The following is a 22,155-nucleotide window of genomic DNA, read 5'->3' on the forward strand; positions in this document are numbered from 1 at the left end:
GTGCTGATGTCTAAATATACCTTTTGTGCAATTTCTTTTACAGCAGGGGTGGGAAGCCTTTGGCTCTCCATTATGTTGAGTTGTAGTTCTTTTCAGACATGCCCTAAGAGATTGTTGGCAATTTATTCCAGAACATTTGGGGAGCCATAGATTCCCCTTCATGTTCTGTAGATCCATTATATTTGTCACTGAAGACAGAGCATTGTAAAGCCACAGAATTTTCTCCTCTTCTAAAGCAAGCTGCACTAGGCCCCATGCTATTCAGTCTGGAATGGGATTGCAGCTGGTAAAGCTAAAGTGTCTTGCTTACAGTTGTCATTAATTCAGAATATTGGACTGATTTAAGTAATCAAAACTAAAAACAGAATTGCACATTTTGGAACTCCCCTGTGTAGATTTCTGATTAAAAACAAAAGGAATTGTGAACTCCCTCCTTATGAAAAATAAGCTGTTGCTCACATTCCTAGAAGAAAATGATGTGTTTAATAATGTTCATGTCATTTACTTTTATAATATGTTGCAAAAAAGAGAGAGATGTTTAAAACAACAAACCGATACTGGTTAGATAATTAAGTGGGACATATTTCTGTCATTCAAACCAGGGGTAGGGCGGAAGGCGTCCAACATGCTACTGAGGAAGAGCAGACAAGCACAAGTCGCTCCAGAAATAATGAAGGGGTTGGGCCAAAGCTGAAAAGATGCTCAGCTGCGGATGCGCCTGGAAGTGAAAGAAAAGGCCGATGCTGCAAAGAAGAATACTGCATAGGAACCTGGAATGTAAGATCTATGAACCTTGGGAAGATGTAGGTGGTCAAACAGGAGATGGCAAGAATAAAAATTGACATCCTGGGCGGCAGTGAACGGAAATGGACAGGAATGGGCAAATTCAGTTCAGACGATTATCGTATCTACTATTGTGGGCAAGAATCCCATAGAAGACATGGAGTAGCCCTCATAGTCAACAAAAGAGTGGGAAAAGCTGCACTTGGATACAATTGCAAAAATGATAGAATGATTTCAATACGAATCCAAGGAAGACCTTTCAACATTACAATCATCCAGGTTTATGCACCAACCACTGATTCTGAAGAGGCTGAAATAGACCAATTCTATGAAGACTTACAACACCTTCTAGAACTGACGCCAAAGAAAGATGTTCTTCTCATTGTAGGGGATTGGAATGCTAAAAGTAGGGAGTCAAGAGATAAAAGGAACAACCGGAAAGCTTGGCCTTGGCATTCAAAACGAAGCAGGGCAAAGGCTAATAGAGTTTTGTCAAGAGAACAAGCTGGTCATCACAAACACTCTTTTCCAACAATATAAGAGGTGACTCTACACATGGACATCACCAGATGGGCAATACCGAAATCAGATTGATTATATTCTCTGCAGCCAAAGATGGAGAAGCTCTATACAGTCAACAAAAACAAGACCTGGAGCTGATTGCGGCTCTGATCATCAGCTTCTTATAGCAAACTCAAGCTTAAATTGAAGAAAGTAGAAAAACCCACTGCACTAGTCAGGTATAATCTAGACCAAATCCCTTATGAATACACAGTGGAAGTAAAGAACAGATTTAAGGAACTAGATTTGGTGTACAGAGTGCCTGTAACATTGTACAGGAGGCAGCAACAAAAACCATCCCAAAGAAAAGGAAAGGCAAGAAAGCAAAGTGGCTGTCCAACAAGGCCTTAAAAATAGCAGAGAAGAGAAGGGAAACAAAATGCAAGGGAGATGGCGAAAGTTACAGAAAATTGAATAAAGACTTCCAAAGAATAGCAAGGAGAGACAAGATGGCCTTCTTTAATGAACTGTGCAAAATAATAGAAAGCGAAAAACCAGAGATGTGTTCAAGAAAATTGGAGATATTAAAGGAACATTTTGTGCAAAGATGAACATGATAAAGGACGAAAATGGTAGGGACCTCACAGAAGCAGAAGACATCAACAAGAGGTAGCAAGAATACACAGAGGAATTATACCAGAAGGATTTGGATGTCCTGGACAACCCAAATAGTTGCTGACCTTGAGCCTGACATCCTGGAGAGTGAAGGCAAGTGGACCTTAGAAAGCATGGGTAACAGAAAGTCCAGTGGAGGTGATGGCATTCCAACGGAACTATTTAAAATCTTAAAAGATGACACTATTAAAGTGGTACACTCAATATGGCAGCAAGTTTGGAAAACTCAGCAGTGGCCAGAGGATTGGAAAAATCAGTTTACATCCCAATCCCAAAGAAAGGCAGTGCCAAAGAATGCGCCAGCTACTGTACAATTGCACTCATTTCACACCCTAGCAAGGTTATGCTCAAAATCCTACAAGGCAGGCTTCAGCAGTATGTGGACTGAGAACTCCTAGAAGTACAAGCTGGATTTCAGAGGGGCAGAGGCACTAGAGACCAAATTGGTAACATGCGCTGGATTATGGAGAAAGCCAGAAAGTTCTAGAAAAACATCTACTTCTGGTTCATTGACTATGCAAAAGCTTTTGACTGTGTGGACCACAACAAACTATGGCAAGTTCTTAAACAAATGGGAGTGCCTGGCCACCTTATCTGTCTCCTGAGAAATCTGTACAGTGGAGCCTCTACTTACAGTATTAATCCATATTGGATTGGTAGCTGCAGGTCGAAAAGTCTGTAGGTCGAGTCTCCATTGACCTACAATGCATTGAAAACTGATTAACCTGTAACTGGCTATTTTTGTTCTATTTTGTTTTTTTCTGGTCTGTAGGTCGATTCTCCGACTGCAAGTCGAATCTAAATTTTGCAGCCAGAGAAGTCTGTAACTCGAAATGTCTGTAAGTCGAGGGTCCACTGTATGTGGGACAGGAAGCAACAGTTAGAACTGGATATGGAACAACTGATTGGTTCAAAATTGGGAGAGGAGTACGACAAGGCTTTATATTGTCCCCCGGCTTTTTTAACTTATATGCAGAATACATCATGCAAAAGGCTGGACTGGAACAACCTCCGATATGCAGATGATTCCACTCTGATGGCAGAAAGTGAGGAGGATTTAAAGAACCTCTTAATGAGGGTGAAAGAGAAGAGTGCAAAAAATGGTCTGAAGCTCAACATCAGAAAAACTAAGATCATGGCCACTGGTCCCATCACCTCCTGGCAAATAGAAGGGGAAGATATGGAGGCAGTGAGAGAGTTTCCCTTCTTGGGCTCCATGATCATTGCAGATGGTGACAGCAGCCACAAAATTAAAAGATGCCTGCTTCTTGGGAGGAAAGCAATGATAAACCTAGACAGCATCTTAAAAAGCAGAGACATCACCTCACTGACAAAGTTCTGCATAGTCAAAGCTATGTTTTTTCCAGTAGCGATGTATGGAAGTGAGAGCTGGACGATAAAGAAGGCTAACCACCAAAGAAATAATGCTTTTGAATTGTGGTGCTGGAGGAGGCTCTTGAGAGTCCCCTGGACTGCAAGGAGATCAAACCTATCCACTTTGAAGGAAATAAACCGTGAGTACTCACTGGAAGGACAGATCCTGAAGCTGAGGTTCCAATACTTCAGCCATCTGATTAGAAGATTCCCTGGAAAAGACCCTGATGTTGGGAAAGTGTGAAGGCAAGAGGAGAAGGGGACAGCAGAGGATGAGATGTTTGGACAGTGTCACTGAAGCTACAACATGAATTTGACCAAACTCTGGGAGGCAGCGGAAGACAGGAGGGCATGGCGTGCTCTGGTCCATGGGGTCATGAAGAGTCGGACACGACTAAAGGACTATATAACAACAACAAAGTGTATATTGGCTGCACATGGACACCAAAGAGCTCAAATGCTAGTAATGAGGAACGTGGTGCCAGACCCCTTACTTCCCATTGTTTTAAATTAAAAGGCTTCACACTCCATCCCTGCTCAAATCCACTTGTGCCCTCTGTGGAAATGGTAGGAATTTCCCCATTTGGGGGGGGGCAGGGAGGTCCACACCCCAAACCAATTTGGGGAGGGGGGTCACCAGAAGCTAAGCAAACTATTTTAGTTTTTAAAATTGAAATATTTGAGGAAATAGGAGCAGGGAGGCAGCTGCTGTTCTCCAAACTTCAGTGCTCTGTGGGAATGGCCGCCGGTCCTCTGGAAGTTGTCCCTTCCTGAGCAAAAGCATTTTTTGTTGAACAAACTGTGGGTTATTTGACCAGGGTAGATCAAGCCGATTGATAATCTCATAGGTTTTATTATAGTTTTGCTGCACTCTTGGTAATTTCCCCCTAAATGTGTACTGTTCAAAGTGAACTTTATTTGTGGCCTGGCCTAAGGACCTTTTTGGTGCTGATTTTGACATGAATGCTAGTGGGAGTCGGTGGGGAGGAGGGGGGAGGGAGGAAATACGAGCTTACGTGTTTTGATGTGTACATCAACAAGCAGCCTTTTAAGAGGTTGGCCAAGGTCCCCAGCAATACTTGGGAAGAACCGCTCTCCTAAATTATGTAATTCTTAAGAGGCGTCAGATTTCGGGCACAAACCTATTGAGGAGGTACAAGCTGTTCCTCCAGTTGTCTTCTCTTCACTGACAACTGAGAGGGGCCAAGTGGTCCTCTTTTGAAGTCTGTATTTGGCATTTGGGGCCCTAGTTTGTTCTGTATGTATTGAAACAGCTCAGAATATATTTAGTAGTGGCAGCGGTTCTTTAAATGAGTTGTGTTGTGATTGGCATTATTTGTAGAATAGCATACTATGGATTCTAGTCTTGTTTAAGTGGACTTGACTTGATTGCTAGCCTTACTAGTACAGTCAACCCTTGACTTACGAATGGCCTGAGTTACAAACATTTTGACTTACGAACCGCTCTCATAGGAAAATATTGACTTGACTTATGAACTTAGATTTGAGTTACGAACTGGGAAAAAAACACGTGGGATGCGGGGAAAGCGCAAAATTTGAACTTTCAGTTAACCGTTGGCTAGTGAAGAGGGTGTCTGTCCGTTTCCTCGCTCTTCCCAGCATTAAGAGACTGGATTGGGAGACAGTCTTCAGACTGCCTGCCACTGCCTGGACTGTATCTTTATTTTTGGCTATTTTTGGGTTTTTGAATTTTTGCTTTTTGCTTTATGACATTCTTTTTTAAAGCAGAGTGACTGCCTGTTCTGGGTGAGTACACTGTATGTTTTTACTTTACTGTATGTACTGTACAGAGTTTTTTTGCAGCTTGGTGGGGGGGTAGGGCTAGGTGGGGGGGGGTCTTGCAGTGTTTTAAAATGTCTGTGCCTGTAGTTAAAATATTCTTTGACTGCATGTGCTGTTTGTTCAGGAAGGCAGGATTTTTGTGCTGGAGGAATGGTTGCTGGATTGCTATGCCTTGCTGTGGGGGGGTTATCTTTCTGTGCTCCTATGGGTCTTGCATTGTTTTAAAGTGTCTGTCCCTGTGCTTAAAATGTGGATCCAGAGTCTTTTTGTGCTGGAGGAATGGTTGCTGGGTTCTGTGCCATGCTGTTTTCAGTGCATTCCTATGGGAAATGCTGGTTTGACTTACAAACTTTTTGACTTGCAAACTTCCTTCCGGAACGGATTAAGTTTGTAAATCAAGGGTTGACTGTATAAAGTTCCTTCCTAGGAGCTCCCTCATTGACTCATTTGCCTGTCTGTTTATCACCCTTCATCTCTCCATCCTTCAAATTATTCCAGTTCTTTTTTCATTGGTGCCTGCCCTGTAGGTAGGAAGATTTCTGCTTAGTAATCCCAAGAGAATTACAGTGGTGCCTTACATTACGACGTTAATTCGTTCCAGCGAAATCGCTGTAGAACGAAAACATCGTAATGCGAAAATAAAAAGCCCATTGAAACGCATTGAAACCCCTTCCACTCACCGTCCAGTGAAGATCCTCCATAGGGCGGCCATTTTTGGTGGCTGTCTTGTGAGGAATCCGTCCCTAAACACAGCGGGGAGCCATTTTATTTACCCGGCTGCCATTTTGAAACCGCCGATCAGCTGGAGGAAAATTGTCGTTTTGCGAAGAATCGGTTCCCAAAGCAGGGAACCGATCATCGCAAAGCGAAAAACCCCATTCAGACCATCGTTTTGTGATCGCAATTGCGATCACATAAATATCGTTGTAATGCGGTTTCGTCATAATGCGGGGCAATCGTAAAGTGAGACACCACTGTACACTGAAAAATTAGCATTTCTCTCAGTGAAGGTCTGATCTTGTTGTGTGCTTCATTGTTGATGATGCTTTGCAAAAACAGGTGATGGTTGTTTTGATTGACACATAGTGCTAGAACTATGTTGTAAACTCTGAGCCGTTTACAACATAATTAGGCAAGAGACACTCTCCCCCACTGCAGGGAGCTGGTTACTCATTTTACCAACCTCAGAAAGATGGAAGGCTGATTCAACCTTGTGCCGACTACCTGAATCCGTCAGGATTGAAGTTAGATTGTGAGCAGAGACTTGACTGCAATGCTGCAGTTTAACCATTGTGTCACCCATTTAGATTAGTGGGGATCACAGATTCTTTTTTCTTCTTTCTGGTAGCCAGCACTAAAAAAGCCCTACCAACCATGTATGGGAAGGAGGCATTTCTTCTTGTCAGCAGCAGCCCTTTGGAGCCCTAGAAAAGAAGCTCTAGATTGTCCAGACAGAGTGTAATAAGATGGAGGTGGAGCCGTAGCAGTGGATCAGTCATTCTCGCACACAGAGACAGACATGCTGTGCAAACATGTGCCTCTGTGCAGGGGTGAATACTTGTATCCAAGTCCTATTTTTATTTTTCAAGGCTCAAGATTGAATTAAAAAAACCAACTTCACAGTATTGAGTAGGAAAATGTCTTCCCTTGTACAGGAAAGGGTTGCAGTAGTATTCCTTTTATCAACTGCATAGTGACAAAGAGTCCTGTAGCACTCCAAAGATTAAAGGTAAAACCCTTTAAGTCCCAACGAGAGTAAACCCTTTGAAATTGGTGGCATTTAATTTGGCGTCAACAAACTAGTCCCATTCGTTTCTATGGGCCTGCTCTTTAGTTGGCTTTACAATTGGAGTTAACCTCGACAGTTCTCACATGATCAGTTCCTATGAACCAACAAAGCTATATTTTTATTTGAAACTGTTTAATATTGTTAGCTGCTCTAGACAGAACTGCACAATACTGATTTTTGTCTGTTTTGAACCGTTTCAGGTGCTGCTGAAATTTCCCTTCATCGCAATGAAAGCGTAACGGTTAGGATAAAACCTGAGGTTCTGCATCTAAAAACATGTGCACTGCGTACAGGAGGAAAACCGTTTTTCACTGAACAGAAAATACATCCTGGACAGTCTTTTAATTTTGTATTTGATTGCCCGACGCCAGAGAAATATTGGGTGTTGGTGATCGAAAAAAACATCGGTAAGCCAGTTTACAGCATCTACTCTTAAAGGATTTGTGAACTTTTAAAAGTTCCATGGATTTTTGTTTACTGTGGCAAAATGCTGTAAGCTTAAATGTGTCCTAAATGATCATTCCAGATTTGGAGGTAGGGAGTAAAGGAGTGCTTTGCAACCATGGGCCCACACAGTCAAGCCCTGTTATCTGAACAGCCAGCCCCACGGTGCCGCTCCAGGGATAACCAGCTGACCACCCTTTTCTGGAAACTGGAGGCATGCTCACTGTCATCTGGGTGGTGGACAGGATAGTGGACTGTGGTTCTGGCAGTTATGCAAACCCCAAATATTTCAACCCATCAATAAATTTGCCCTTAAAGAACATTCACCCGTGCCAGTTAGTCCCTTTGTTTAAGTGAAGTTGTTAATTGATTATTCAGTTAATTAAGCTGATTCAGTTTTACAGTTCTACCTACATAGTATTTGGAAATAATTGCATGTGTTGGGCCCAGGCAGGAAAACTTGACTTTTTGGCCTCTCTTAAATAAAAGCTCACAGTCTTAAATAAAGGGGTGGGGCATTTGTAGACTATTAACAGGTGGGGTAAAAAGTTGTCAGACACAGAATTTCCCCCAATGACAGTGCATGCATACCATGGAATTCTTCTGTGTCTCAAACCCTGCATACCTTCCTGTCTTGTGGAGCAGTAGACAAATGGGGTCATTATGCTACTCACAGAGATTCCTTGTTTGGATACACTGTTTTCTGTTGTCTCTGATCTGTGAAAACAGAAATAATCATCTATAAAAATGGAAGTAATAGGCTATGCCAAGCCTGGGATCCTGCTGTATGGAACTGAGTTTGCAGCCCAAGAACTGAATGGTGGTGCACATGGTGTTCTCACGGATGCCTTTACAACATTTCTTGGTTAGAAGATGTAGGCAATTCAGGTAGCTTTAACGTAAATGCAGGAGTTAAAAAACAAACCTCATCATTTGAATGGACACTTACAATGATGATTCTCTTTTCTTTCTTTCCTTTTCTTTTTCTCTTCTTTTTTGTGATGTATATCTATATGTTTCTAGATTGCATGTCAGGGCCATGCCCCTTTGGAGACCTCCTGCTTCATCCTTCTGGATTGCCACACCTTAATAGGACTTTCGTTTGGGAGGTTAAAGCTGACAGGCTAGTTGGACTTGAACTGAAGTTTTCTACATGGTTAAGACAAATTATGCCTGGAGAGACTTGTGCAGATCACATCCTTTACAACATTGGCAGCCGCCTCAATACAAACAGAGTCAACATTGGAAATTTCTGCAGAAATGGTTCTGTGTCTCGGGTGAAGGTGCAGGGGGGTCTTAGCTTGACCTTACAACTTCCTTGGGATTCGAAAGTCAATTCCTCTGGCTTTAAGCTTGAAAGTAGATCATCTATACAAAGTAAGCGTAGGAGGTTTTTAATGCACTTCCGTTGTCATTTATTGGAGGGCCATTATATCATAATAAAAGGTAGATACTATAGATTTGCTGGCTGGATAGCTCAATGAGTTAGATATCTGGCTGTGGAGCTAGAGGTTGAGAATTTGATTCCCCGGCGTGCCTCCAGGGAGAAGAGCCAGCCTGTGTGGCCTTGGGCAACCTGCACAGTCCCATGACGCCCCCAGAAGAAAGGAATGATAAACAACTTGCTAAAGGCTTGTAACATGTTTATTTTTAACAGCGGTGACAAGCGATCTCGGGGGTCTTGGGGACACAGAACACACAACTTGGAAATGTTTGAGTTTGTCCATTTAAAAAGATAAGCAAAGCCTTACATGCACATTTCATTTCTCTTCATATTTAGGGACTACCAAAGGCCCCAGTTCTAAATGCCTCCAGGAATGGACGTAGTACATTTTAATTCCCTCCCCTTCCTCAGTTTTTTAATAGATGTCTCTGGGCTGAATTTGGGGGAAACAAATATTTCCCTAGAGGCCACATGCAGGACACATATTACCCATCTCTGCTCTTTTCAGAATCCAGGAGGGTGATAGTGGTCTTTAAAAAAATCATTCGTCATCTACTCGTTTAGTCGTGTCCGACTCTTTGTGACTCCATGGACCAGAGCATGCCAGGTCCTCCTATCTTCCACTGCCTCCTGTAGTTGTGACAAATTCATGTTGGTAGCTTTGCAGACAACCAGCATGAATTTGTCACAACTCCGGGAGGCAGTGGAAGATAGGAGGGCCTGGCGTGCTCTGGTCCATGGGGTCACAAAGAGTCAGACATGACTAAACGACTAGACGACAATTTTTTTAAGCACTATTACAGTGTAGTTATTTCCCTGTGAAATGAATTATGTTTGCTTGTTACCTCCAAGAGTCATTTTGAGAGCATTTGTCTTAAACAAATGTAATAAATAATTGATACTAATATGTTATTTGCAGTGTAACAAATATATTCCTTTTTTTAAAAAAAAATAACAACTATATCACATTAGTTTTGTTAAAGTACCTTTTCAAACTTTGGGACAATGGCTTCTAATGGCTGGTCTGCTTTATATTGAGCAGAAGCCAGTTGGGAAGAACTTGTTATGCAGCCAGACTCTAAATTCAACAAATTTATAATGTTATTTTTTTCCCTCTGTTATATGTGTACAAGTTTCCCGTCCCTGATATTGTTTCCCTTCTTTTTTCTCTTTTTAAAAAAATCAGGGTTATGCATTATTGAAGCCACATTTCAAAATGAATCATCAGCGACCCTGATGTCTGCTAACTACCCACTAGGGATGCCAGAAGATGAACTCATGACATGGCAGTTTGTCATTCCGGGGAACTTAAGAGCTGACATCTTCATCCGTAACTACTCAAAACCAAAATGTGAACGGAAATTTGAGAGGCTAGACTACAGTTTACCTCCATCATACTCCAACAATAAGCTTGAAGGGGTGTCACTTGATGCGGAGCAACCTTCCAACATTCCCGGTAGTTTCAACCTTTCTCTGCAGGGCTGTGACCAAGATGACCGAAATCCAGGAGCCCTCAGTCTGCTTTTTGATGTTGTTGTTCGGTACCCAAAAAATGAAGGAAGTAAGTGGGCATTGTCCTTCTCAGTTGCTTTTCCTCAGTCACATTTTCTAGGTTTTTCTTTTTGTATTGTTTGTAGACCAGCCAAATACAGAGAAACACCTTGGAAAGTAGACTTTTTCAAGGTAAAGGTTGTACTCCCACATATCTGTCAGGAAAGGTGATTCCAGAATATGTGTGCATGTGTGTTACATCTACATGGTAAACCTTAAGACTACCAGGCATGTGCAGTTTTTTGGACTATGATCACCAATTTTTCTGCATTCTACAAAATGTAAATCCAGGCTATGGCTGGACTAATATGTCTTAGTTGTAGACACAGTATTTTAAAAAGGTGTTGCCAACCTGAAGCAACTAGAATAGGGGTCAGCGGTTTGGATGTCCTTAAGCCAAATCCAGTCCACTAAGAAATGGCAAGTCATTTGCCCCTCCCCCACACCTGGATCCAAAAGAGGAGTGCTGACTGAAAGATTATCCATGGCAACAGAACTTGTGAGAAGGCTGTGTTAGGGGTAGCAGTTATGGTATTGGCCTACCACCCCTCATTTTCATGGTGGCCCTCTGGGAAAACTAGCTATTGATGATGGTTATAGAAGATTCCTCTGATCTGCTGTAACAAATCACCCACTCTTCAGCATGATGATCTCCTGGTACATTCCCCCCACCCAGGCCTGGCAATGTTAGAATGCAGATCATTTGCCGAGTTCAGTTACTTCCACAGAAATCTGTTATGTAAGATTAGGTTTTCCTAGGAGTTACTGTTTTTTGTGAGAGAGATAGGGTTAAGAAGTAATTTTCTCTGCCTTCTTTGCCTTTAGAGTTTGTACTCCTTCAAATTCTGTCACAGCAGACTTCCATGAACATCCTTCTATAGATCTTGCTAAATCGTGAAATAAGTGCCGTAACAGATAGATTGGAGTATTAACATTTCTTTTAAGTTATTTTTCCCCTCATTTTCAGATGTAACCCTCATAATTGACCTGAAGAAAGAGTCGAGAACGAATCTTACCATTTATTCAAAGCCTGAGTCCCATTTGACACATGAACGGAGATGCTTGATCTGTGTTAATTCGAATAAAGATTGCAAACACAATGTGACCTTAGAACCAAGGTTCAGCTACAAAGTCACCTTTCTGTGCCTGAATCTCGAGAATATAAGGATAATTGCTGAGCATTCTATAGGTATGAGGAAAACAACCAATGTTCACTTACCTCGCAATGAAGGGAGGTAGATTATGGGAATATGTATTATCCTGTACTAAGGAGAATATCCTTATACAGGAGAATATATTAGTAATATTTTGAATATCCAAAAGCTGTTTGTTAATGTTAGCTTTCTCTAACTTTGCTCTTGAATACTGACAAACTAAAGATAAAATGGAATTTTTAAATAGCTATCCCATAATTTCCCATTGTGGGAGTTCTACCTGACTTTCATACACCTTACAGATACTTAAATGTGCTTACCTGCAAGAAAAGGCCTAAACTGTCTTTGAAGCTTAGCTAGGTCTGGCTCTGCCTTGCTTTCTGTTCAGAAAAAAAGCTCCCAGCTATCATTGGGGTAGAAAGAGGAAACTTTGGTAGAACCAGGGCTAGTTATGCCTTAAAGCCCTCCAGTTTAGGCATTTTCTCCCAGGTGAGCCACATTTAGGTGTCTATAATGTGTGTGAAAATCAGGTACAACTCTCAGAACGGGGAATTACAGAATAGGTTGTTCAAGAAATCCAAAAATCCCACCCCTTCTCTTCATTTTACTTTGATGTTTTGGGCATGATTTAGAAGTTGAACGTTGAAGCCATAGAGATGAAGCCAGTGATCCACATTTGAGCTCTGCCCCTCCACTCCTGGCCTCTCTTTTTTGCCAGGGAAGAACTTAAGAGTTTCTGTAATGTGCAGCTGAATGCATTCACAGGACTCCATGTGATTGGAAATCTTGCCTCATTGTTACTAAGCTCACTGATTTGGATGAGAACTCAATTGGAGATTTTTCAGCAGCAGTGCATTAACTAGGGCCACACAACCATCTTGGCTGAATCCCAGACTGATTTGGATTGATATGAATCAGGTCCTGTTCAGATCAGTCTTAGTTGGGTCTGGATTGGATTGGATTGGATTCCACTGATTTATTGAAATGTGCAGTAAAGAAAAACCAGACACACTGTCTCCAAAATGTTGAAGAACAGTATGACAAAAGGAGAACATGAGTATGAGGAGGGGAGCAGGAGGAGAACTGGACTTTGCTGATTGACAGCTGTAGCTTCCAAGATGAGGCAAAATCTCAGCAGCGCTTTTTAGTCTTAGTGCTCGGGGGGGGGAGAGAGATGGCAAAAAGTGTTCTTTTGCAGGTTCTCCATTAAAAAGAGGATGCCTTTTTGAAAGCTGTCTTGAAGCTTGATCATCATATTGTATTTACGGTATCTTGTGCTCCTCCCTCTTTCTCCTGCCTGTACCAGCCTTCAGTCCTTCTTCTCTGACCTTTCCCAGTCCAGTCACATTCTGCCTTCTTCTTTAAATGTGTTGGTAATTTGAGCAACTCTATATGCTTGTCTTAGAAATATTTCAACCTTTGCTTCTCCCATTACACATATACCTTTTGTATATTTCTGTTCTTTTAGCTTAGGTTTAGGTTTGACTTAAATTCATGTTGTTTAGTTTGTGCTTTTGAAAACATTGTTCCTTGTATCTTTCTGTTTATACTGGATAAGTCTTGATGCCCCAAACACACATCACTGACATTGCCACAATGAAGAAGAGAAAACACTAACTCCAAATGCAGTTTCACCTTTCCTGATTCTTAAAAAGTAGTCTGCAGTGTGGAACACGCTGCTTCAGAAAATGTAGGAGATGAGTAGGTGATTGTTTATCTTGGTTTGAATCTGTAGCCATAATTTTGTGGCTTTCTGATTACAGCCTGTTGGAATTTTAGATCCTGCCCCAAATTCTCCCCTCTGGTTGTGCCCTCTTCTCTGACCCGGCTGCCAATCCTGCTTGAGAGATATACATGGAAAATCCAGGCTCCAGAAGATGTCAGCATAGAAATCAAGTCTCCATACTTGAAACTTAAGCAGCATATCCCAGACCAGAATCAAAAGTGCACGGGAAGTTACAGTTATGCTGTTAATAGCACTACCCCGGGAAAGGCCGTGAGCGTTGGTTTATTCTGTCCTGGAGGAGCCATCGAAAAAATTCAGATGAAGGGCAATCTCACTGTAACCCTTACGACCTATGGGAAAAGGTGGTTCAATGAATCTCAGAAACAGGATCTTCAGTTGTTGTTCATCCCCATTATGCCAGGTGAGTTTATTTGTTCTCTTGATTCTCTGCACTCACAGAATAAGGTAAGTTTTATATTTTACATCACCTTGGTAGTTGACGTTTGGGTAAAAATTCTTCCTGCCAAACTGATCCTATACACTGTGATGTTGAAATTCATTTATCATTTTTGATGTGTTATAACTGAGTTCTACTAAAAGCTGTAATGCCTTAGTTCCACAAGAGCTAAAACACTTTGTGGTAAGAAGGCAAGAAAGAGAGAGACATTCAAATATATCCTTGTCTGCAGGCTTAATGTTTTTCCTATATCCCATTTAATTCTCAATTTTCTGGACATTACCTGTCTGCTTTTTCAAGAATTCCATGCAACAATAATGTTTATATATTTGAAAATTATGATGAATGCAAGAGGAGACTTACAATTTGGTAGTTGATAGCTCAGTGGTTTAGATCTCTGGCTGCAGAGTCAGAGAGTGGGAGTTTGTTTCTCCATTGTGCCTTTTTGACAGGGGCTGGCCTTGATAATCCATAGGGTCCCTTCCAAGATTATTATTGTTATTAGAAAGAATATTGCTAGATGTAGGAGATGGGATGTTTCCTGCATGAGTCACACACATATATAGGATCTCATAATATCTTTCCTAGTATGTGATGTTGCCAAGTGTAAAGACACTGTTTCCTGGGTAATGACAACCACAGAATTCTAATTAGGGATGCAGATCCTTGTTTGCCACCTTCCTGCATGTAAGGAAGAGAAATCACATTTTTCCCTTACCAATTGAAATGGCAATGTCTTTTCTTGTGCTCTTGAGAGTTTTCTGGTTAACAAAAATGATTTTTCATAAATTACAAAACTTTCCCAGTTTCTGTAAGTTGTGCAAAGCTGCAGTTGGTGCTGTCATATCACATGCACTTTTAAAAGCCAGAAGTAGAGATGGGGATATTCGTATCCCGCACAGCTGGAGTTAACGAGGGTCCGGCCCCTGGGCCAGACTGTCCACTCATGTGTCCAGTGGTGTTGGCGGCCCCTCTCTTCCTTCCAATTCCTCTGGAGCGCCACTCAGCTAGCCATTTGGCAGCCTTGCAGGGAGACTCATCCTCCCTCCCTCTGCCAGGAGTGACTGGCTGACTGGGAAGAGAATGGCGCTCCAGAGCTCTGGGAGCAATTGGAAGGATGAGCGGGGCTGGCAGTGGTGGCAGACGTGCGAGTAGACCCTTGTTAATTCCAGCTGCATGGAGATATTTGTATACAAGTACCGCCATCTCTACTTGGAAGCATTGGGTGGCTTGTATATGGCTTCTTAAACAATTAGCCAGTCCTTCTCTGCTAGCTTTTTTGTGTGGATGTGTGCTTTAGGAAAGCAAAGGAAAAGAAAGGAATCTAGTTTTGCAGACTGTCACAGAGACATTTTGCACAGATTGCAGCAACCTCTACAGGGTAAAAAGCATTCTTGATCCCTTAATGGGGGATCAGGGATCTCATGGAATTTGGAAATTCCTCCTTTGGGTTCAATCAGTCTGAAGCAGCTAAATTGACAAGAACAAAGAATTTATGGAGTGCTCCTCACATCCCTAATATTAATATAGTAATTTTCATGCACTACTAATTCGAAGGTCTGTGTACATTGCTGGTTACTGTAATTATTCTGTCTTCTAGTGTTGACATAAAGAACAGAAGTGCCATTTCATGCATGTGGCTTTTTTTCTGTCTTTGCAGAAGAATGTATTTTCAGTCTTACTCCGGACTCCAAAACCAAAGTTTACTTGCAGACACCTAACTGGCTGGAAGGCATGCCTCCCTTCATGTCTGTGTATTGGAACATCAGCGTCCCAGCAAAACAAGTCGCACAGTTAGCCTTCTTAAGTGACCGGATGGGTGTGACCTGTGAGAGAGGCCGGGCTTATATCAATATTAAAGAACAGAATCCAAATGCAGAGGAGACGGTGTGTCGGGATGATCAGATCCTGCCAAAGACTCTGGATATGCGACACCATTTCTGGATAAACATCACTAACTGTAAGCCCTCTGCCAAGCAGTTACTGAGTATGCAACTCATGGTGACTTTTATTCAGAAAAAAACAGGTGAGCTATCCCATTTTTCTTGTTATACCCAACAAAGTCCCTATAAGGAAAGCTTTCTTTCCATATTATTGTATCTTTTTTCTCTTCCATCTTACTAATCTGAAAGGAATCTGCTTCCCTCTATCTGCTTTATATCAAAGAGGATTTAATATACTGTATTGAGGTACAGGCAGGAGCTTGGGATAGCTATTGATGTGGCACGTGATGATAAATTTAACATAGGCTCTCCTGTCTTGTGTATTTTCACAATGCTTAGTATTTTTCTGTGAAAACTAAGCATACTTTCAGTAATTTCTGTATGTTTGTGTGTGCAAGGCAGAAACCATCATATTATTTTTACTTCCTCTACTGTATGTCTATACAAAGCAAAGCAAAGCATGCTGCTTATATACTGCTCCATAGTGCTTCAAGCACTCTCTGGGCAGTTTACAAGTGAATGATGCAGGCTACACATTGCCCCCCCCCCCCGGTGAGCTGGGTACTCATTTTACCGACCTCGGAAGGATAGAAGGCTGAGTGAACCTTGAGCCACTACCTGGGATTGAACCCCAGGTGGTGAGCACAATTTTGACTGCAGTACAGCAGTTTAACCACTGCGCCACAAGGCTCTTGTCCACATGTACACTCAGAAATAAAAACAGACAGATTAATGGGACTTCTTTCTAAGTAAACATGCATAGGACTGTGCCATAAAACTGCAATCCCAGTCACACATAACTAAGAGTAAGTCCCACGAACTCAGCTGGACTTTCTTCTGAAGTGGACTCATATAGATTCTCACTGAGGTTGAGTTATTCTTGTTGGTTGAGTTATTCCAACATGAGACTGGATCCAGAAATAATCATACTTAAAGTATTGAATTAATAAAGCTTGTTAGTTATGACTGACTTAAGCCATACTGATTTCAGAGGATCTACTCTGACTGTCTAACCATCTTTGAAAAAAGAGACAATATCTTTTAGAAGGCATGTTTCAGCTGTAGAATCTGTGATAGTTTTTTAAAATTTTGTGTCTCTCTCTTGCACTCTCCTCCTTTCATGCCACCATCCAGCTATTAAGAACTGAGAGGATAGGCATTTGTTTGTTTGTTTAATTTAATTTAATTTAATTTAAAATATTTTACCCCGCCCTTTCTCCCCAAAAGGACCCAAGGCAGCTTACAACATTTAAAAGACAATATTTAAAAGCTAAAACAGTGAGTATACACATACTTAAAAAAATTAAACAGGTATTGTATTTAAAATGATCAATAAAATCAGTACTATTTCCTAAAATCCTTGTGAGTTATAGTCTGCATTCTATCCTTCCCCATTTGTGTGTGTGTGTGCACATGAATGGAATGTATTTCTAACAATTTTGCAAAATTTAAAATTTCAAAATTCCATCTATTTCAAATGTTCAGTACATGGCATGAAAGACTCTCACCTGAGTAATTCTCATTATCTGTCTTTAAAAAGAAACATGTTTGCCAGGCACTGGATTGTGTGGATGAATAGGAGTACCTCTGCAGGCACACACACAGGATGCCCCCTTTCCCCAATATATATTTGGAAGCATCGAAGGGAGGCAGATCAGAGCAACTGTGATTCAGCACAAGACTAGACTCTTCTTTGATTGCATCTCATTGAATGTCTCTCTGCCTTTTTTCCACAGATCTGGCAATCATAATTGGTGCAGTGGTTGGTGGGATTGCAGTGTTAATGGCTATTGTGCTTGTCATTTTCTGCACAAAGAGAAAGAAGTAAGTTGACTTTATTCTGGAGGCTTTTCCAGACATAGTGAGATAATGCCGTTTTTGCTAGAGGCAGATCTGTGCTTTCTCTGAATTCACTGGCTGGCCCAGGCAGGTGAGCTGCTAGTAAGCTAGCTTTCTGGAGCGCATTTCCTTCTCCTGCCTAATATGTGGCCAATGCTGAGACAGCACCCAGTGCTTATCATACTAGGGAGGGAACTCAACAATAAACAGAACTGAACTCAGAAGCCATGGATCCAGTGGGATGACAGACCACAAATCAAGGAAGAAATGTTTTCTTTTCTTGCATGCAGTATCTCTGTACCGTCAGTGTTTGCTTATAATATTTGCATACCCTCAATATATACGTGCTGGTTTCATAAACCCTCCAGAACCGGGTTTTGGGTTGTGAGCAGAGCAGGTATTACAAGCAGATATTGAAGGTACAGAGGAACTGCATGCAGGAGAGAAAAGGAGAATGTCTTGTTGTGGACTCTGGGAAATGAAATAATCTGTTCCAAGATTGGCTATTGAGGCTTCTTCCATTGTTACAAGTACCCTGTTGATCCTGACCATTGTTCCAGTGCTCATATTACTCATTGGCTGTATGTTTAGATGTATCTCGTACTGCAGGAGCACTCTTGGCATACTTGTAAGGCCCTCTGCCCTTCACCACCATATCTGAGTTGATGACGTTGTAAGCATATCATTCATTGGGTGCTTGCATGTGGGATAGATATGGGAGGCTGGCACCAGGTTTTAGAGAAGGAAGACACCCTGATAGAATTTCCTTTTATTTCATTTTTCTCTGTGTGACTGATACTCTCTGAGGCCAGGTTCTTTCTCAGATTTTACTTATTTGTACTCAGGAGTATGGATACATTGTCTAAAGTGTTATGACTTCCCTGTTTTAATTATGTATTTTCTTCTTTTAAAAAAAGTTTGGATTTCTCATTACAGAAGAATAAATTGGTACACTTACAATTTAGTAAAGGTTCCCATCTGAACTAGGTGGTTTTCCCCCAGTGTCCCACCACGGACTTGCTGACCTCTGTTCGTGCAGGTTTCTCTTCCCCTTTATTGCTATCCAGATGTCCCCCTAAAGCAACAGAGTTGGCTTGATGTCTCCCTTCCTCAGATAGCATGTTGTGAACGTTAGTGGGCAAGCCCAAGTTTCTCAATTCTCTCCAGCTTACAAAAGTCACGTTGTGATGAAGCATTGGTGACTCTGCGGTTTGTGACTATAGCCAGCCCTACTTCAGAAAGAGATGGACTTAAATTTAGATGTCTGAATCACACTGGCTTTTGAGATTTGTACATCTTGACCTTTTCATATTTATGTGATCTGGAGGAAATGCTTAAATTGGTGTACTGTCTGACATACTGACTTTTCTCAAGAAGTGGCTGTTTTTCACACGGATAAGTTGGGAAATTTGTTGCATTAGTTGAGGGATGCTAGACTGATGGCCACACAGGATAAGAGCTTTTCCATGTTGCTCTCAAGAGTTATGGAATTCTTTTCCAGATGGGGACTGGCAGAATTCAGTCTGTTGCAGTTTAGGCAGGTAGTAGGTGTTTATTCTACCCAGTTTGCTCTTCTGCCTGAACTGAGTACTGTATTTCATGTCTGCTGCTGTCTTATTAATAATGCTGTTCAACTTATGTCCCACCAAGCCAGTCATGATAGGGAGGGCTTAACCTGTTAGTGTATGGTGGTGCATTAGGCTGAATTTTACCCATAGGTTTTTGAGGCTTGTCTCTCTGGGACTGCAAAACCAGAGAGGTTATTCTGCCTCTGGCAAATAGCTAAACATAGTCATATGTGAGTTCAAGTAAATTTGAAAAGCGATACTTTTATCACGCACCTATTTTATACAAAGAGAAAATGTCTTTGCTAAAACAACTCTGGTAGATTGCAGTGATGATAATAATCTTTGAACTACAGAGCTGGAAGGGACCCAATGGATTATTGAATCCACCCCCTGTCAAGGAGGCACAGTGGGGAATCGAACTCCCAACCTCTGGCTCTGCTGCCAGGGGACTTAAGCTACTGAGCTATCCAGCAGTTCTACTGAGAAGAGATCACCAGTCAGTCAGTGCCCAGGATAGGTCTGTGCCAGATAATGAATAGGTCTAGATGCCTACAAAAATGGAAGCAGAGCATTGGGGATTAGAGCTTTTAGACGTCATCTGAGGCAACAGCTGCCAACTCAGAAAATGTCTCTATGTTGGCCCTAGCTTTGCGGAGAAATCAAGGTATAAAACTGAATGATATCCTTTCCTGATTCAGTTCATCTACATTGCAAGCATCTGCATTTCAGGCTTTGAAGGATAACAATGGGAATAACAATTCCTGAATGGGAAAGTGAGTGAGTGTTTAAATGCAGAAACAGCACATTTTAAATGTTTTTTTGTTCTTTTATTTCAATATTTTGCCAGCAGGAAAAAGGAAACACCAACTCCAATGGTGGGAGTATATAATACCAATGTCAACACCCAGTTACCCGGACGACAGGGTTTATTCCAAAAAAATAGGAAGGCCAACGAGTCTCATATTTATGCAGTCATTGATGAAGACACGGTTTATGGACACCTGTTGAACAGCTCTACAATACCAGAAACTGCTGAGACGGGTGTGTACCGGCCTTTTTCTGGGCCCATGAGTACTACACCACCTTCCCCTCCACCATTCAGGAAAGCATCCAAAGTGCCTGACACAGAGGAATCATCTTTCACGCTGGTGACTGACCCTGATAACTACACCATTGGACACCATCCACCAAGGGAGCTCCAGAGCAATGGGGATGTGAATGGGAGCCATCAAGAAAAAGTGAACAGCAAACCTTCGCTTGAAAACAGGGAACGGGAAAATTCAGTGGAATGACCTTGCTACCAAATCCATGATTTCTCAGGTTCAGAACCCAAGTCTTAACCCTTGACTCTCTGTATTCCGAAGAATACTTTTTCTGTGGTCTTTTTAAAACTTGGGATGCGCTTCTGTTCAGATTTTACAATGAACCTTCAGACCATGAATTGCTGGGACATGCGTAACTATGAAGATGGAAAAGGGCAGGAAAGCTGCATTTTTAGTATTTGATTATGAACAGAGCTGGGATTATTTTAAAAATCAAGAGATGAGATGGTAAAACAGAAAAGAAGACAGTGACATTGCCTGTTGATTCTTCTGCTTGATGAGACAGATATATGGGCCACGTGGATTTAAAGGTTTTAGTCATACTACAGAATAGTTGTGGGGGAAATGGCAGAGCATGAAGATGGTTTTCCTAAATGGAGGCTTGTAAAAAGGGCAGGACTTTGATTATTCACATAGTTTTATTTCATACTATGTGTATAAGGATGATACCAGTTACTGGGTTAGATACATGCCCAGCTAAGCAACAAAAATAATTGTGCCATTTATAGAGAAGAATTTCCACCTACTCCTCTTTTCAGTCTGTTGTGTGATATATGAATGACTGAGGATACTTCAATTTTATTTCTTTTCTACATTTGTACATTGAAAGATTGTTGTACATTTTAATTAATTATCCTCAGTGGTGCTTTTAAATCGTTGAGGTGATGCCAAGGATCTAAGGGAAAGAAATGTGTTGCTCCAGCATTAAATGTTATGTAAGCAATATGTTGACATAAGGTTTATTAATGTATAGTACAGAAATAACAGATGTAAATGTAAAGGAAAAAAGTATCAAAACATACTAATGGGAACTAAAACTGTCAGTGTTTGGATGCCACTGGTTATCAGACAGATTTGTGCCCTGCAGATGTAGTTGACGTCCAGGACACTGCAGCCTCTCCGAGCATGGCTAGAAGGGGATGGGGGTAGTGGCTTCCTAGTCCTTCTCTATCACCTCTGTAAATATGAGGCTTCCCAAGAGTGTACTATAAAAACAGAAGACTATCCTGTGTCTGTGTAGAAATGAATAAATACTTAGCTTCAAATACAGAAGCACAACAGTAAAGAAAGTTCCATTTGCAAATGAAATGCGAATATTTCAATCATCAGCACTTCGTACAGTTCTTACAGTATCACAGCCCAAATTGCTAGAAGTCAGACATTTTATTGAGAAGCTTCATTTGGGGGCATAGAAACCACTTCACAGAACATACTCAATTTAGCCTACCATGACCACCACACAAACACTTACTACTTTATTGTGAACAGCATGATCATGATATGACTGAGTGTAACTTCACCAAAGAAGGTAAGAATGGTGTGTTTGATTACCTTTCAAACATACTTCCAATACAGAGTTCTTAGCTAAGTAGTCTGCAACTAATATGTGAGAGAACATCTGTGTTGGGGCTTTGCGAATGCTCACTGAAATTACCATTTCCTCATAGCACAGAAGCATCTCACAATTGCCCAAGGCCATTTTGCACAATTTGCATTTCCTTCGCTTGCTCTTGGGCAAGAGTGATGTCTTGTGTGGCTTTTATAAAAAGAGTTTTAACTGGTCATGGAAATCCAGGGTTAACAACTGTGATAATGCTTAGTAAATGTGGTTGGACTTTCAGTCTCTCCACCCTTTCAAAGCTGCCCCCCTCCACCTTGCACAAATGTTTGGTCCACAGACTCAGGCAAAACCACAGGAGAGGCCTTCTTCCGCACTGCAGTGAGCTGACAAAACAAAGGCAGGGCAATGCTTAAGCATCTATGGACGTGCTGACACGTCTG

General features: G+C 41.5%; 1 protein-coding gene across 2 annotated transcripts in view; it reads left to right on the top strand.

Annotated features, from left to right (window-relative positions):
* The window catches only part of CDCP1 (CUB domain containing protein 1), a 40,315-nt gene extending 18,963 nt beyond the window's left edge, over positions 1–21,352 (top strand). The window contains exons 2-9 of one of the 2 annotated variants that reach the window (XM_020807672.3): positions 7,126–7,332; positions 8,393–8,746; positions 10,000–10,374; positions 11,332–11,553; positions 13,282–13,665; positions 15,362–15,727; positions 17,381–17,468; positions 19,899–21,352. In XM_020807672.3, coding sequence (XP_020663331.3) covers positions 7,126–7,332; positions 8,393–8,746; positions 10,000–10,374; positions 11,332–11,553; positions 13,282–13,665; positions 15,362–15,727; positions 17,381–17,468; positions 19,899–20,343 — 2,441 coding nt within the window. In that variant the 3' untranslated portion in view covers positions 20,344–21,352. The remainder of the gene's footprint in view (positions 1–7,125; positions 7,333–8,392; positions 8,747–9,999; positions 10,375–11,331; positions 11,554–13,281; positions 13,666–15,361; positions 15,728–17,380; positions 17,469–19,898) is intronic. The other variant, XM_020807673.3, reaches the window with a different exon arrangement.
* The last annotated feature ends 803 nt before the right edge of the window (positions 21,353–22,155 follow it).

Source organism: Pogona vitticeps, chromosome 6, assembly GCF_051106095.1.
Source record: "Pogona vitticeps strain Pit_001003342236 chromosome 6, PviZW2.1, whole genome shotgun sequence".
NCBI classification, from domain to species: domain Eukaryota; kingdom Metazoa; phylum Chordata; class Lepidosauria; order Squamata; family Agamidae; genus Pogona; species Pogona vitticeps.